General features: G+C 31.2%; 2 protein-coding genes across 2 annotated transcripts in view; both read left to right on the plus strand.

The window, feature by feature from the left end:
- Positions 1–1,931: 1,931 nt before the first annotated feature.
- On the plus strand, positions 1,932–2,465 carry LOC139425438 (craniofacial development protein 2-like). The gene has a single exon (XM_071180327.1). The coding sequence runs from the start codon at positions 1,932–1,934 to the stop codon at positions 2,463–2,465; it is 534 nt and encodes a 177-aa protein (XP_071036428.1).
- Positions 2,466–14,224: 11,759 nt separating this feature from the next.
- Positions 14,225–18,820, plus strand: part of LOC107449434 (acid-sensing ion channel 4-A-like) — a 76,607-nt gene continuing 72,011 nt past the window's right edge. Inside the window, exons 1-2 of the mRNA XM_071180508.1 lie at positions 14,225–14,552; positions 16,471–16,610. Coding sequence (XP_071036609.1) covers positions 14,481–14,552; positions 16,471–16,610 — 212 coding nt within the window. The 5' untranslated portion in view covers positions 14,225–14,480. The remainder of the gene's footprint in view (positions 14,553–16,470; positions 16,611–18,820) is intronic.

Raw genomic sequence — 18,820 nt, forward strand, 5'->3', positions numbered from 1 at the left:
TCTATTTTAACAGAAAGTTGAACATAATAGAATCATGTTTTTTTAAATATACAGTTATAAGTTTGAAAATATGTCTGTAATTTTTAATGAAAATGTGTTAAATTATTCATTGTAAGTAATATTTATTTTTTAAGAAATGCGAGTACTATCACATAATGGCATTTTTCAGAATAAGAACAGATTTAAAACAATGGTATGTCAATTGTAGAAACTTTTAAAGTTAATTTGAATGTCTTTCACTAGTACCGCCAAAAACAAGAAACCTACATGAAATATAGTAACTTTTTAGTTATATTACTAATATAATTAACAATATTCTTCGCTTTATAATTAACAATATGCTGCGTTTTTCCAACAAGTAAAATTTAATGTCATATTTGAAGTGAAAAATTACAGTTTAATAGAGTCTGAAACATATTAGGCTGTGTGTGACACAAATTGCCCACTTGACTTTTAGCATTATACATAATGACCGGGCAATGTAATAATTGCAACATAATTTATCATTTTGTCATATCCTTTTGGGCACTTTTTAAATTGCCCGGGCATTATAAACAATGCCCAATTATTTACATTGCCCGTGACATATATATATAACAAAGAAACAAGCAGAATATAACATAATAGGTTGATAAACATATGATGCATTTGAAATTTTGTATATTACATGAGTTCTACTATATCCTTTTTCAGGATGCTCTAAAATTACATTTAAAACTTCGAAAACCGATTAACATAAATAAAAACGCAACACGCGTACACAACGACTTGATTCTTCCTCGTGAAAAAAACTTCCTAATTTATCAGCAAGAGCGTTCCCACAACAGTGCTATTTTAGAAATCAGAGTTGGCACTATTTGGCGGAGGTACGATTTAAGCACATTTCCTTAAATAATAAATTAATTAATAAAACTTTACGTGTTTTCCAGTTTAGTACATAATTTTGTATGGTTGATAAATGCGTTTAAATAAAAGAATCAATAAATCAACACATGAACATATTACTGTGAACATATTACCACATTATCGGTATTCGGTACCTCGAAACATATATATATATAGATAGATAGATACAGAGTGAGAGATGTACTTGTGCCTATTCACACATCTCTCATAGCTATCTAAACAAGAGGGGGGACATTGTTTCCTATGAATTTTATTAAGCTGAATTCAATGATTGAATGAAACTATACACAAGTAAATAGAACAAATAGTTAAAAAGTTACGATAGTTTTTATGCATAAAAAGTTCTTCGTTTGATACGTATTTAGGCATACACTTTACATAGCTATACAGAGACTAACTGAACATGAAAGTATAGCGGTAATGATAGTTTTGGTAAAAATGAAAACAACGTTATTTTGATGACAAAAACTACAATGTACTGTATTTAAACCTTCCATTTTGGTAATTTTTCCGTTCATATGGTAACAGTTTTCCGGAAAATCTCCTTTTCGAAATTATAGTTCGTATAACCACATATTTTGCTCTAAGTACAAAGTTAAAAAGTAAATCTTACAAAAATGGTCTAAGTTATGATGAAATTACTAAATTTTACCACATAAATCATTTTTTTTCTTTTATTATATAACCAAATTTTATTGTTAATTTTTCCAAAATCCTTACCAAAGAGCTACGGTAAAATTTACCAAGCTTATTGGTCTTCCATAGAGCTAGAAACGCGAAAATTTCACTCTATTCAAATAGTTTTGACCATTCTTTTTTTCTTAACGTAGATTGAAGTTAAAAGTGTTCATGTCGAAAATAGAACTTTTCATACATGAAAATGCTTGCATCTTTTGCACTATTCGTTTTATTGACTCGTGTATAGTCATTAATGTATATGCACCGACTGAAGAAGGAGATGATGAGAAGAAAGATAATTTTTATGATGAGTTAGATTATGTCCAAGATATGACGTGAAGATCATCATGGGTGATTTCAACTCTAAAGTTGGTCATGAGGAAGAATTTAGACCAGTTTTGGGAAACTATAATTTACACGATGTATTAAATGATAATGGAGTCAGGCTTATTAGTTTCGCTGCCTCTCATGATATGATAATTGGAAGCACTTTCTTTCAACGTAAGAACATTCATAAGACAACTTGGAGAAATCAGATTGACCATATATTAATTAGCTCTAGATATCGTACAAATCTTCTAGATGTAAAAACTCACAGAGGAGCAAACCTAGATTCCAATTACTATTCAGTGATCTGTAAGCTAAGGGAAAAGATCTCAATGGTGAAGAAGGCAAGAAGGGTCGATTCTATAAGATTTAATTGTGAAAAGTTGAACAATCCTAAGGTTCGTAAGGAATTTGAAACTCAACTCTCAATTGAGTTTAATGTTAAAGAGGATTGTGATGAATTAAATAGGGAATGGCAACAAGTAAAAGATTCTATACTCTCAACTGCGCTGCTGGGCAGGAAAAATAAGATCAATAAGAACTGTAAGGTTTGATGAAGCGTATAGAATGGTCAATGAAAGAAAAAAATAAAGCTTATAAAAATATGCTTAACAGAAAATTTACCAGAGGATCAATTGATGAATACAGGAGTGCACGTAGAGAGGAAAAGAAAATACATAAAGGAAAAAAGAACGCTTACAGGGAGAACCAATTCAAAGAAGTCGAATCTCTCAAGACCAACCATGAAAGCAGAGCTTTTTATCGGGTCATCAATGAGGAAAGGTGAGACTTTAAACCTAGGATCTCTCTTTGTAAAGATGAAAATGGAACTATTGTTAATGAGAGAAATAAAATTATGGATAGATGGGTTGAACACTTTGACCATTTACTTAACTACAATGAGTCAAGTGAATTAAATTTTATGACACTCAGCAATATTAATGATACACTGGTTGACACTCCAACCCTGGAGGAGGTACAACACGCTATCAACAAGTTGAATTGAAATAAAGCGGCAGGACCAGATGATATCCCAGGTGAAATTTTAAAATATGAAGCGAACGCTTTTGTAAACAACATCTAGAAAATTATTCTATCTAGTTGGGAGAGAGAGATATTGCCTACTGAATGGAAGTTGAGTATTTTATGTCCAATACATAAAAAAGGGGATGTATTGGACTGTCACAATTATAGAGGAATAAGTCTGTTATGCGTTGCCTAAAAGGTCTTCTCAAATATCATGTTTAAACGTCTGTCTTCCATTGTAGACAGCGTCTTGGGTGATTATCAGTGTGGCTTTCGCGAAGGAAGGTCCACAGTTAACCAAATCTTTATCCTACCACAAACTTTGGAGAAATGTAGAAAATTTGGAATAGAGACCCATCATTTATGTGAGGATTTTAAGGCGGAATATGACAGTATTAATAGGACTGAGCAATTGAAGCCCCTATCTGATTTTAATATTCCATCAAAATTAATCAGACTTGTAATGCTCACACTCACTGAAACCATTTCAACGGTACGAATTCAAGGGGAAATATCTACTTCTTTTGAAATTTTTAATGGAGTTAGACAGGGAGATGCATTAGCGCGTCTTCTGTTTAACATAGCCTTAGAAAAAGTTATTAGAGATGCTGGCTTAAATACTACAGGTACTATATTTAATAAATCAGTGCAGATTTTGGCATACACCGATGATGTAGACATCATCGCAAGATCTAGGACTGCACCGAGTGAAAATTTTTTGGCACTGGAAAAATCAGCTAGAAAAATGAACTTAAGAGTGAATGAGAAGAAAATAAAATACATGTATTATGGTACAATGGAAACCATCCCTAAATTGTTTGAAATAGATTCTTTTAAATTTGAATCTGTAAAAAATTTTACTTATCTAGGATCAGAAATAAACTATCAAAATGACTTCAATCCTGAAATCAGAAAAAAAATAATCGCAGCCAATCGCTGCGATTTAAGATCATTATTGAAATCTCACTTAATAAAAAGAAAGACGAAGATTTTACTTTATAAGGTATTAATCAAGTCAGTTTTGACTTATGCTTCAGAGACATGAACTTTAACAAAAAGGGAAGAGAAGTTATTAGCAACCCTCGAAAGGAAAGTACTACGAACCATCTTTGGAGCTATCCTCGATAACAACAACTAGAGAAAAAGATATAATTTTGAAATATATGAGATCTTAAACAGTGATTATATCATTAAATCTATTAAACTAAGTAGAATGAGATGGACCGGGCAAGTAGTGAGAATGAGCCCACAACGAACAGTATTAAGAGTCTTTAATGCAACCCCCTCCAATAAAAGGCCAAGATGAAGGCCCAAAAAGAGATGGAAAGACTATGTGGATGAGGATTTTGCCATCCTAAAAGTAAAGAACTGGAAAACAATTGCTGGGAGAAGGGCAGAATGGGAAAAGCTTCTGAGGAAGGCTCAGGCTCACAAAGGGCTGTCGTGCCAATGCTGATGATGATTACAAGTGTTGCACAAGTGAAGTATTTCTAACGTTTCTCAGCCTCTACTTGAAATATATTTTGAAAAAATTATCAAGCACTTAAGCCTTAACGTAAAGAATAAAGCAAAAATAATTTCAGTTCAATTTTTTTTATTTTGGATTGAGGAAGTTTTTAATGTAGATGCAACTTCTTTCTCTTCTAATATACACATTTTTATTCCTGCCTGGTAGTGAGTCTTCAGATAAAATTGAAATGGTTCAATTAATTTTTTGGCTTCATTCTTAAATTTTTTTCTAAAACCCGGTGGCTGAGTGGTATCACCTCACGCTGTCGTGCCATAGGTATTTGGTTCAAACCCCTGACCGGACAAGGTTGATTCACTCTTTTATCAATTGAGTGGGTTGATAAAATGGGTACCAAACAGGTTTAGGAACTAAACACTGGGAGTTCCGCGTTGAGCCGCCCACACAACCGGAACATCTGTTCTTGCACCCCAGAGCCCAAAGGTAAAGAAAACTGAGATGGGCATAGTAGGCCATGGCCCTCTATGGGCTGTCGTGACACTGAGTTTGTGTTTCTTACTATTTTATTTAAAAACATATGAAAAGAGTATGAAGAATTGTTAATAAATATTATCAGTTCACTCAGAAGTAATTTTTTTTACAAAACTTAAATATCTAAAATTGCTTAGATATTAATGGCTATTTAAAACTATTTTACAGCTGAAGTCTGATACAAAACAAAATTGTCTTATGATTATTCACAATTATGATGAGATATAAACATGTATTTATAAACATAATTTTTCACTACATTTATAAATATTCATTTAATTCTGCCTTATAAATACTATGGCAATATGAAGAAGATAATATACGATAAACAATTATAACAGAATATAATTGCTGAACTACCAAATACTTGATACGAAGCTTGAATAGTTCCAAGAATAAATAACTTACTTTCTCATTTAAAATGTAACATAGAATTGTATCTTGTCAACAAATTTAAGTAATATTATGTATACATCTAGGAATTTAAGATTGCAAGATAATATTAGACCGAAGCGTTTTTATCAATTCTGGTAAATCTTCAATAGCAAACAAATTTAAATGCGTGAAAGTGTGAGAAAAAAGAGTAAACATAGAATAGTCTATGAAGTCGCAAAAGTTAGCTGCATAATTTATAAAAGGTACATAAGAGAGCTGCATAATTTATGAAAAGTTTAGTAAACAGAATTTTGAAACTACGGTTAAATTTACAAAACCGTGTTTTGAAAAAACAAAAATGATTATTGCAATTAAGTTAAAAATATTCTTCAAAAAGTCGTATCTGAGTAAACAGATTTGGGTTTTCGCAGAAATTTCAATTGAATAGCGAAGCACATCTTTGAGGCAAGGAAATAATAAGCATAAGCAAACAGAAGAATGTTTTTAGAAAAAAATAACTTTATGTTTCAACGGGGAGTCTTAATTGAAGATTTTATCCAAGAGAGCCGGAACGGTTTTAACATGAAAGCATATAATTTCCTCTATCAGTATTATATGCCTATTAAAAATTTAAAAAAAATTGCGAAAATTAGTTACAAAAAACAAAAGGGAAATACATAAAAACACAGAATATTAAATAATATAAGCATTGAAGTTATAATTTATAAGCAATGTTAAACATTGATGTCTACTTTATCATTTGCTACTAAATGGGTTTCTTTCCATCTTACATTTTGAGTTTCATACAATTCGAACCCCATCTGCTTATGCTTAACAAAGCTTTTCTGATAGTTAGACTACCTGAGATATATTCCAAGTTTTTTACGGTTATTTTGAAACCCTTTCAGGGATGTCTCAGGAACATTTTATTTCAAACAATTTATGCACATATTACTCAGAAAAAAATCCATACGAAAATACCGTTAAAGGCCAGGAGGAAAGATACTAGAAAAAGTCTGTAAAATAATATTAAACATTAAATTAAGAATCACCCGTAAACTTATAGTTTATGAAATACAAGATCCGAAAGTTAAACAACACACAGTTATCTTTGGAGGTTGCCAAGTTTGAGAAATCAGGGGGCAGAGCCTACTACTAATCATGATTTTAGCATAGAAAGTAAAGCATTTTCTCATGACGTCACTGATAATCGTTCATTTGAAGGTACTTGACAGTGAAAAAAAGTCATGGATATATACAACGAAGAGCCATTACATTATAACCACCCTCCATCTATAACAATGGGCTCGCCCAGATTTTCATGGTTTCTCGCCCAGGAACAATGTTTTCATGGGGCACATCAGGACCCATAATCCTCATAGAACAATCTCTGACGTCTGTAAGCTACTTGAACATAGTTGCAGACCAGGTTCACTCATTCATGACAACAGTTTTTCCTGCGGGGGATGGTGTTTACCTATAGGATAATGCACCATGTCATAAGGGTTTAATCGTCATGGATTGGTTCGAGGAACATTCCAGTGACTTTCAAGTCATGTCTCTTGGTCCCCAAATTCACCTGACCTTAATCCAATAGAGCATTTGTGGTCCTACTTGGAAAACCAAATTCGTGCTGACACGCTACCCCCTCGCAATATGAGGGAATCGCAGGACCAGTTGGTGAGCGCTTGGTACCAGATACCTCAGACTACCTATCAGCATCTTGTGGAATCAATGCCACGGCGGGTGCTAGCAGTTTTGAGGGCTAAAGATGGTCCTACATGTTATTAGCAGGGTGGTCAAAAAGTAATGGTTCTTCGGTGTATATTAGAACATTCTTCATGTATAAACGGACTCTACGCATAAACAGTTCTAAATTGATTTTAGTACTCTTCAGTTATACTCTAATAACATAAATTTAAGAAACTCTACCGGTTAGCTGATAAAGCGGGCTTAGTTCGTAAAATTATATTATAAATGAGAGTTAAATTACATATTTTTTAACATTGTATGGATCCTATTTATGTTTATATTTGAAACATTTATCGAAACCACCTATAAATATTTTGTGTGTTAAAAGAATGTTTTACTTTCAATAAAACACCACATAAACCTATTTGAAAGCATAATAAAGTAATACGTGTTCGGGAGATTAAAAACATTTTTGAAACGTAAAAGTAAAGTTTATTTGTCGATTCTGCATGCATATTTCAATCATTATTTTCTATTATCTTCTCTGTTTTTTAACAAGCCCGTCACGCAGAAAGAAAACAAACTAATAACTATTTATGCCAAAAACGTTATCCCAACTTATCGATCCAAAACTACTTAATAATTCCTTTAAAAAAAATAAAAAAACACCATATTGCTAAAAGGAATTACATAAGCTTAAGAAGAGTTTTACCATGATAAAAAAAAATTCCGAATTTTCTAAAAACTTCAATATAAAATTTATTGCTTATTCCAGAAAAATAATAATTCGTTTTCTCTTCCTGGATACATTAATTACTTATGGTGTTTTCGCTTTTTCTTTACAAGTTCAAAACGATTTATCAAAAAACTAAAATTGATCAATATGTATTTTATCACTTTGCCATCTCAGGTATATTTACATACTAGAATGTTTTTGAAGAAAGGTTCTGTCATTAAAGTAATATAATTTGAGAAATCAGCATCCATTTTACAAACTGGGGCTTCTGTGTGTAAATCCATCAGCAAGAACAAATACAAAGGAGACACATATTTTTTTATATCTTGTTGATTAAAGTTTCTTAGCAACGTCTTTGTGCATGTGGGCATAATTGTAAACATAAAATATATTTAATGAAACCACTAAATATTTCTGCTTTGTAATACTTATTCTCTTGGCACTCTTATTTCTTTTGGCGAAACTTTAAAAGCTGTTGTTTAGGTGACATTTGCTTAAGATGTAAAGAACTTTCTTTTTTGCTTTTGTTTTTTAATATTTTTATTATTATTATAGTTTTTGAATACTGTAGAAGGTATTAAAAGCTTTCGTGAGGTGTTTAAGAAAAAAAGTGCAAAATGCATAAAATATTTTCGCTTCCTGCTGATTTTATTGAACTATCTTAGATTTGTAGGAATAGGTTGCTAGGTTAGTAGTAGCCTCTAATGTTTGTAGAAATATGATGTAATTTGAACTGAGTTACTTAACAATTAAAAAAATGAAAAACAAATTCAAAAATTTTCGGAAATCATACAGCTGTAAAAAGAAAGACCAAATAATTGTAAACAGGTAATATAAGATTTGTTTTTATTACATGTTTGCCTGATTTATAGTTTATCCAATACTACGAATAATTTTAATTTTGAGTATTGAGCAAAACAATTTGTAATGAAACCACAATTTTTAATATAAATTTCTGCTATACATTATTATGTTATACAAAATTATTTTTTGTTGTTTAAAAACAAACTTTCGAAATTTGAGTTCATTCTTATTAGATTTTGTTTATCCGTTTTCTTGCCGAGCTCACATTCGGCAATAATGGAAAAAGTGTCTTTACAGAAAATAATCTAAATAAAAATCTATATTTTTAAAACCCACGTTTTTGTAGTAGAGAATAATAATTAAAAAAAAATTTAAAAACGAAAAACGTGGGGAGCATGAAATACATAACAGTACATATACACATACACATTTTCTTACTCATGCATATGCACAGCCACATATACATCCACATGCATATGCATATACACAAACATATTCCACATACACATACACATTCAGATATAATTACAATCACAGATATACATACACATATTCTCATGAGCACACATACACACACTAATATAACATTACTGTTATGTATTTCATGCGCCCCACGTTTTTCTTTTTTCAAATTTTTTTTTTAATTACTATTCTCCACTACAAAAAACGTGGTTTTTAAAAAGATATATTTTTATTTAGATTATTTATTTTCTGCTTTTTAGTTTTGTGTTTAAATTAAATTTTTTTAAATTATAATTTTCAAATTTTTATTTTTCAATTATTATTCTTCACTACAAAAACGTGGTTTTTAAAAATCTATTTCTTTATTTAGATTATTTATTCAGAAAAGTGGAGTATTGATTTTTGAAGTTTGTTTAATTGGTTGTCAAACTATGGATCCTTCTTATGTTTCATAAAATTGAAACATAAGAGGGAAAAAAAATTTCTAAGCCTATTCGCAAAGGAAGAGTGCTTGATATAAGTGCTTGATATAAAATTTCAGGAAACTGAAAGTGCTTTTAAAATAGGTGTAACCGTTATTTTGTTTTGCCTGGAAAAAAAATTACAATCCAATTTATATCAGCTGCACTATTCTGTCTTGTCTGAATATTTTCTAAACAGCTTTAGTGTGTTAGGTCGGTTATTCGTTGGAGAGCACTACGAGCTGGCGAATCACCATTTTGGTCATCAGGTTCGTTTGGTCCTTTTGACAGAACCGGAATAACGCGAAAAACATCTTGTATAATTAATCGAGCAAATCTATTTACTATTACATCTTTAGAGAGTGTGTTATTTGCAATAAGCCAATCAAGTGCCTTGTAGACTCGATCTGGTGATATGTTAGTCTCTTGTTACATTTAAGTTCTGCAGAGTTTCAGTCACTACAATAATTCCTACATCTGAGCTCGATCGAGGAAGCATTTCAGGCAGTTTTTCATTTACTTCAAAGATATCGAAAGCAAATAATGTGGCGTGTCCTTTAAAACCGTATTGGCCAAATCTGCCTGGAAATTTAATAACTTTGATGTACGGACTGATGCGGTGAAGTAAATGTCGTTCTGGTTCAGTTACTGCTGCAATTTCACCAGAAATATCATCTGGTAGCAAGTTATTCCAATACGCCTTAGATGGAGTATGACTTTTTGAGATTTTCAAGTGCGTATTGCATCGATAGCATACAAACAAATCATTTTTAGAGACAAGTTCCGGTGGCAAGTATGGCTTTGCTGACGTTAAACGATATTTAGCTATTTGATTAGGGTAGCATTTCTTCTGGATGATATCATATAGCACTTGTCGCAATAAGCGTCTATGGTTGAGTAGAAATCTGCCCGGGTAGACTATATTTGAGGGTGCCCATTGATTCTCGCCAAGTTGTGATCACGGTTGATCGCCAAGCTGGGCGATGTTGAAACCCAATCGTGATTCTGATTGGTTTAGATTTTAGCGTTACTTTTAAATGTTCAACGGTATAAGTAATGTTAAAGGTCCATTATTTCTACGTTGGATACCGGTTGGTAAAATTACTTTTGCTTCTAGTCAACAAGATTGAAGGTATGTGGGCAGTCATAAAAAGGGACTTTAGAAAAAAATATCACCGCCAGTCCGGTAACACAGACGCCATTTTCGATTCGTATTTCGCCAAATTTATGTGGCGATGGAGGTACACAGATTCTATTCATGATTAATTTAGACAATATATAACTGCTATTAGAGAATTCTGTGCACCTAAATCTGGTGATATTCAAGCTTAATGAAGCTAAGCTTACTCCATTAATTTTTGTTTCAATTCAAAATGCATTTTATTGGGTTTATTAATTTTGCTTATATTGGGTGCAATTTTATAAAGTTTTGGCCGATATTTTGTTGAAATTTTACAGTGTTTTATTTAAAAATATCGTTACGTTTTGGCCTCCATTTCTGTTACCACGGTGTTCCGCACAAACAGGAATGGCGCCAAACATAAGTCGCCAATTTCGCTAAGGGGCACCCTCAATTATATTTTTACCATACCCGTTGAGCATAAGTCTCACGTCGACGTTTTAGTCTTTCTTCATATTCCTGAATTGACTCTCCGGCTCCTGAATCAGGGATCAAGCGATTTGATTCCTTGAGCCATTCGTTGTTTATCTTCACTCCGTCCGACAACACGCTGATTTTTTGGAGCTTCTGCTGCTTGTTTACGCCGTTTAGCTAATCTTGCAAACGTATCTGCTTCTGATTCTTGTTGAAGCGTCTCTAACCGCTTTTGTTTTTGTTTCTCCAGTTGTCGCTTGCGTTGAGTGGCTGTCTCTTTCGTCATCGTGTCAAGACTACTACAAGACCTCTACTAAATTAATAGAACTTTAATTTTAAATTGGGTATAATATGAAAAAAGCACAACTACTTCCACTTACTAGGAATAACATTTACCTTTTAGTTTAATTAATAAACTGAGTTTTAAATATGCTCACTAAATTCATAAACTTCGGTAAAACAACAATATAAATTATTTCCAAAGGAACTAGACTAATACAATTTCAACCTGGCGAGTAGCGACTTATAAACAAGACACTTCGTTTGTTGCTTTTACTTGTTGCTAGAAATCAGGTTCGCAGAAAATGCTGTTTACTAGTTAAATTTAGTAGGAATAACACGATCTGTGACGTAGGCTATAGTATACCCAATTAGGGATGCAAAAATCTTTATAGAAAAACAATACCTTTACGACTTTTATTAGTTTTAGGCTGATGACAACCAAAACAATCTGGAAATGAATGAGGAAAAACTGGATCCTACCACGTGATTTTTCAGACAATAAAAATGCTCCGACAATAAAAAACTTTTCACCTGACATATGACACTAATTTGAAATAATCGAAACGACACAAAAGACAATCGCGAAGATATTAATTTTTTTAAAATTTTAATTTACTTTGTACGTCTTCTTTCTCTTCATTTTCATACATTGTCATTCAATTCTGAACTATGTGTCAAATTTGAAGTTTGTAGCTAGTCGGGAAGTTAGTTTAAAATCGATTACAAAATTCCACCGGAACCGACACACACGAAGGCAAGTTAATATAAACGTGGTAAAATGATACTACGTTTTTAATTGATTAAGAAACATATTTTATTTGTTCTTTCAGCTACAAATTAGGTATAGAACGTTGACAAATGAATGACTTCAGAAAATAATATAGATTTTGTTATAGTGAATATATTTTAGTAGACACAAATATCTTCTTTATCCAAGATAGATGCTAACACCTAAATAGTTAAGTTACCAGGGCTTTTTTTTTTCTTTTGAAAAAATGACATGATGGAAAAAAGTGAATAAATAGCGCTTAAACGGTTAATATCTTAACGAACACGTTGGTTTCTTTAAAATTAAACATATACAGTGCGTAAAATAAAATAAAAAATTTACATATAGTCTTATAGGTTTTGATCTAATAATAGAATTTTCACACGCCAGGACTAAAAGCATTTTACATTTAATAAGCCCTTATTAGCTTATTAAAATGTAGGTGATCTACATTTTAGTAAATCAATTATTTAGTGCGGAGGACATTCAAAATTGCAAAATCAAAAGCGAAGATATACTTTCTCTAAATAATTATATATTTTTTCACGCATCATATTTTTGACACTTAAAATATAAGAGGAGCAAATGTAATTTGGAATATTTTGGCCCCAATATTTTATAAACACAAGAGTAATCGACCCTAAATGTTTATTTTCCTTTATGAGTATTTCGCCATGTCACTGAAAATAATATCACGAAAAAAAAGAATTCACGCTGTTATAAGACTTAATTATCAAAATATAATTCAGCGTAAAAACTATTTTTTATAATTGTTTATTTTCTTAATTATTTAATTTAAAAATGAACGAAAAACTCTTAATTGTAAAGAAAGCAAATTTGAGTGGTCTATAATAGCAAAATTCAAAATTTGAAAAACATTGGTTGAATTGTTCTTGGGGAAAAATTAAAAATACGACATCTTTGGTGAAATACGCTATAAAATGAAATATTATTAAGGAATCTAAACTTTCAACTGCTCTCTTGCCAAAACTATTAGGGTCATATTTTCCAGATTGCTACTACTACTTGCATTTTGAGGGTAAAGAATCCAAAATTGGCGAAAAAAGGATATGTTTATTCAGAGAAAGAAAATATCTTTTTACATTATTTCTTAATTTAAAATATCGCTTGCACTAATTCACAAGTATTTATAAAGTTAAGAATTATCAAAATTGAGTCCTAGAATGTAAAAATCCAATCATTTGATCAAAAGTAATTCTGATTTTTCACCTTGTTTATTTAGCGTACTGCAAATGAACATTAAATGTCGTGAAATCAACTGGAAAACTATTGAAGAAAATTTGTTTGAAATCATTTTCCTTTGTTTGAGAAAGTTGAAAAATATCTAAATTTTAGAAAAATTCTTCCCTGAAAGGAGCCGAAAAGATTTAAGATATGACTTTTACAATTGTATTTATTAATGAACTTGTCGAGTTCAAATAAAATATTTATTAAGAAATTTAACAAAGTAATCAGTCCCTTAATCATTTTGTGAAAAATAATTTAGTTGTCAGATTTTAGAAAAGGCTTTCTACTAACAAGCAAATGCCTAAGTGTGCTGCCAATTACAAAACTCGAACGAAATTAATTCTTTAAAATAATTAATGAAAATTGTAGGACGAAAAATTAATTTCACTGAGGTTATGCATTTTTAAAAAGCTTCTCAAAGCTGTCGCAAGGTGATTGATGGATTAACATTAAAAAAAATCATTTCAATTCCCAGTAACTTTATCCTTTACACATTAAACTATAAACAAATAACATCCTTTTAGCAAAAACATTGAACGCGAGAAGGAATTAAACATGCTAACAAACACTGTTTAGGTGACCAGCGCGTTTAAATTGAACATTGTTTATTCTACATTCTCTCCAAACACGTGCCCGCAATATGAAATGTAAAAAACCAAAATCTGGTAAAAAAGGAGGAAATAACGAAAGATAATTTTGACAATGAATGAAAAAAAGAAAAAATAGCAACACTCAAAATATGGTTTCAGAAAACTTGTTTTTTTTCCCTTCGACTACAAAAAAAGCATCTTAATGTTAGAAAATAAATAAAAAAATTCTGATTTTTAAAGTATTGCTTTCATTCATATTTTAATTAATAAAAAAACTCATTATAATTCAGACTAGAAATTAAAAATGATCAGTTTCAGTTTGTTACTTTCGAATGACAATTTAAAGTCATTCAACAATAACTTCTTTTGGATCTAAAAAATATTTTCAGGCGAAAGAAGCATTCTGAACAGTTAAATGTGTTAGCAGATTTTGTCGCCAACAGACTTTCCGCAGCAGGAGTATCACACGTGGTAAAAGCACCTTCTCCGGCAAGACGGACGATCTGGTTTGTAATTATAATTTTGACCGCAATGGGAATGGCTACAATGACTTACAGGGTTCTCAAAGAATACCTTGCATACCCCTCCATTATGAGATCAAAAGTAAGAATTTAGATCTTCTATTAAAAGTAAGCATTCATGGTACATGAATCCATTGCATTTCGGTCCCTCCATATCCTACTTGCATCCATTGTATCCTGTATCCATTCATTGCATCCAACTTGATATAACTACTTTCACCTAACTATATTTCACATAACTATTTTAATCAGGCACGAACCTCAAAGCTTAAAGCCGTATGATATAGAAGTTAAATTAGAAGCCATAGTTTTAAGAATTGATTCTGTTTCTGATATACATAAGGCTTCTTTTCCAACAAATTCCATATTCATCGAAATATGGCGGAGGCAGTTAATGACCTTAAAATTTGCGTAAAGTTTCAGTTTCTTGCTTTATTAAGGTCACACCAGATGTGCAGTACAAAAATATTGAATCTTTTAGTACTACTCATTAATATAAGTTCATAGAAACATATAGCTTTGTGGTTCATCCTTAGCACTAGTAGATTTTAACTATCGAAGTCTAAGAAAAGTTTCTTTTTTCGAAAATGTTTGAATGACCAGTAGTATCAAGCATGCTTGGTTGAGTGCAAGCAGGGGAGTACCAAGCATGCTAGGGAACTAAACACTGGGGGTTTCGAGTTCGGCTGATTACCAAACCGGAACATCTGCTCCTGCACCCCAGAGCCAAGGTCAAGAAAACAGAGATGGACACAGTAGGCCTTGGCCCTCTATGGGCTGTCGCACCACTGAGTTTAATTTAGTTTTAGTTTGAATGACCTTTGACACGAAAGCATATACATCTTAATAATTACTGTGGAAGTAATAAAACATAAAATCAGTATCATTTCTGTCATTCACTCGTTTCACAAAAAGTACTTACTCGTGTAAATGGAAGTGTTTTTCACAAAATTCCAGAGAATCCTCACTTTCGCCCTCAAATCATCGCCCACAAAAACAAGCCTATAATTGTTTTACATAAAGAACATGTCATGAAAATTTCAACAAAATCAAAACTGTCAAGTATTCAAACTGCCTGACTCTTAAAAAATTGGCTCTTAGAAACGAGAGTCAGAAAGAAGCCAAACACAAAATATTTTTAGATATGTATGGTTAATATCCTGGTACAGGTCAAAGAAGACGAGTGGTAATTACTTTAGCCAAGAAACTATAAGTTGGGTTTGGAAAATATTAATAAAGAGAAATTCGCGCATCTCTAACCTTACAGCGTAAATCATATTCGCTAAATTATCATTTGTCAATCAGGTATATAAAGATGTAAGCTTTTCTCCCAAAGTCTCTATAGTTCTCTACAGTTTCATAAGGCATTAGTATTCGTAAAGCACTTTTCACTTTAAAAAGCACGAAAATTTTAAAATCTGGAAATTGGGACTCTAGAAAAGCATGAAATTTGAATAACTGATTTTTCAGACCGATTTATTTAAAAATTTTCACCTTTCTTTTTGATCACTCAATATTTCGTCTGCCTTTGTGTCAAAACGCCATGTCGAATATCTGGTAATTCAGGAATCGTTTGTGCTGGGGTTTGCACATCGACAACAAAGAGCAATTTAAGCCCATAATCCAAAAAATCGTTGAAAAATTTTGTTAATCTGTTCGGAACAGATGCTTGAAAAATGAGTTTTTTGCATTGGTTTGACTCCAGCCATTGGTTTAGTTCTAGCCATTGTTATAAATAAAACTGTAGACAATTCTGTTTAAAATTTCATCGATCGTTCCTTAAAGTTTAATTACAAACTCTTTTGACTACCTTATATGATGCCTTTCTTTTTTTTTGTTCTATGAGTGCCAGAAATATAAATAACTTATATTAAAAGACATTTAATTTTTCCACAAGTATTGAAATAATATATGGGTGTATGAAAGTTTTTATTCACATAGTTACCATTACTGTTTAATTTCAATAAAGTTTACTAGAAAACATGTGTGTTAATTTTTAGAGTATTGTTGAAAAAGAACTAGAATTTCCTGCTGTCACCATATGCCCTTTAAGTCTTATCCCTAAGATCTATGCGAGAGAAGCTGGATTGCATTACATGGAAGAGATGTCTCAGCTTTTAGATTCCTTACCCATATACAAGTAAGATAATTTATTCATAACTAATCAATAATGTTTGCATTTGTTTACATTAGCAAATGTTTGTTCCATACTACTTCGAGTGAACCAAGCCCGTCAAGTATCATTTCTCTCAAGTGACACATTCCATATTCTTTGACAAAGACTCTTTCTCAAACATTTCAATTCTATCACTGTATATTTCTTACCTAACACAAATACAGCCACGAAACAAAGTAATTATGCATCGAAGTTGCCAGGTACACGAAAGAAAAATATACCACGCTTACAATAAAATACATAAACAAATAGTAAATCTAAATTAAGTAAAAGACGTAGACGAGAAAAAATTATATTTCAACAAATTCGATGAGCGATGCGGCTCTGTATTTAGTGATGTGAAGAAACCTAGCTCAATTTTAACACAATTATAAACGAGCTGGTCGCTAAAGGTGACTAGTTTGCTTATAAGATATAGAGAAAAAAAACTTGTTTCATCATCATTTCAATCACCCTCTCTGGACTTTGACCTTCTTCAAATGATTTTACCCCGTCTCCCAACTTTCCATAAAATCTCAATTTTTTTTCAAAAATAAATTCCTCGGCTATGCCACCCATCTTTTGATTTTTTGAATTTTTCTTCGAATAATATGATGAAAGCACTTCCATTAAAGACCCTTTGAGCTGTTCGTTTCGCAATCATTCTCGGGAGATGTCCCAATCATCGTACTTTTTTTCTATTTAAATAAATAAATAACATCTTCAGCCTTATAAAATTTATACAACTCAAAGCTATGTCCTTTTCACCAGGTGTTGTTGACAAAGATGTTCTGAGATTTTATCTGTCAACGATTTTATCTGTTCTGAGATTTTATCCTAAGGCTTTTCCGTCCTTCATCAGCAAAATCATCACTAGAAGCATAAGTTATAAAGAGTTTTCTCAATACTTTGCATAATAAAATTTTTGTCCTTCCTTTTATTAAATGAGATATAAGCAAAATTTTACACCAAGAAAGCAATGGTTTCTGGATTTCAATATTTTCACATCCAAAGAAGGTAAATAAAAATTATAGGCCTTATTGCATTGAATAAAATTTTGATCGTTTTTTTTCAGATCCCAAATTGATATTAAAAAAAATTACAGGCTCTAGTCATTGTCTACCTAATATTTAACTAACTGTAATGTAGGCACGTTATTTATTGTTTACTCACACTGGATTATCTCATATCAATCGTTTATACTTAATATGTGCATATTAGAGATTATAACATTTTCTTCACAATAGGCTCTACTTAATTTCTAACTGAAGAGCTTAGTGAAAACAGCACAAAAGTTTGATATTAAAAACATGTTATCATCAGATGTATATAACTTATTTTTTTCCAAGGTAATGCAACAAAATAGTTTTAAATGACAAAATACGTTTCGTAAACAGCTTATTGCAGTCACAATATTTAATAACGACGATGATAAATTCAAGGTAATTCGATCTATATTTTCCACTAAGCTCTTGAGATAAAACAAATAGTCAGAAACTGGCGTTTGTAATACGTTACTTAAACTATTTACTTTGAAATACTTATTTGAAACAAAATTTCAAAGCAACTGCAACTTAAGAAAACATATTTAAGTCGCGAAGCTAAACTATTATATAATTTATTCATGTAACTTTTCAATTTCAATAATATTTATTTAAAGTAATTATGGTTACACTGCATTACATAAATTTCAAATGAAATCTAAAGAGAAAAAAGTTCAAAATGTGTTCAACATGTTCATTACATTTCCTTTCAAACGATTGTATTTTTTAATTTTTGTGTGAAGAATTTTTAAATTTTTAGTGATAATATTTTAAATGCAAGCAAGAACATGCATTACGTACGAGTGACTTAATTTTTTTTAAAATTAGACGCTTATAGCTACAAGTAATATAAATGTCTACTCTAATACAATATAATACTCTCTAATTTAAATAGCAACTGCATCAGTAATTCGACTCAGTATTTAAATATCAGTTAACAAAGCATTTTCTGGTAAATGCATATTTTTATTAATAAGGAAAGTTATTTTGTGACGTTAAATTTTTTAGTCCAGTTTAAATATTTTTGAAAAAAAAAATTTTAGCCTTATATTATCTAGAAAACTTTGTTATTCTTTTTTTTTTTTTCCTTTTAGTTTTCTAGTGGCGCAAACCTTAACAGCTCAAAAAAAACTTACAATTTAACTTGCAAAC

The sequence above is a fragment of the Parasteatoda tepidariorum genome, chromosome 4, assembly GCF_043381705.1.
Source record: "Parasteatoda tepidariorum isolate YZ-2023 chromosome 4, CAS_Ptep_4.0, whole genome shotgun sequence".
NCBI lineage: Eukaryota > Metazoa > Arthropoda > Arachnida > Araneae > Theridiidae > Parasteatoda > Parasteatoda tepidariorum.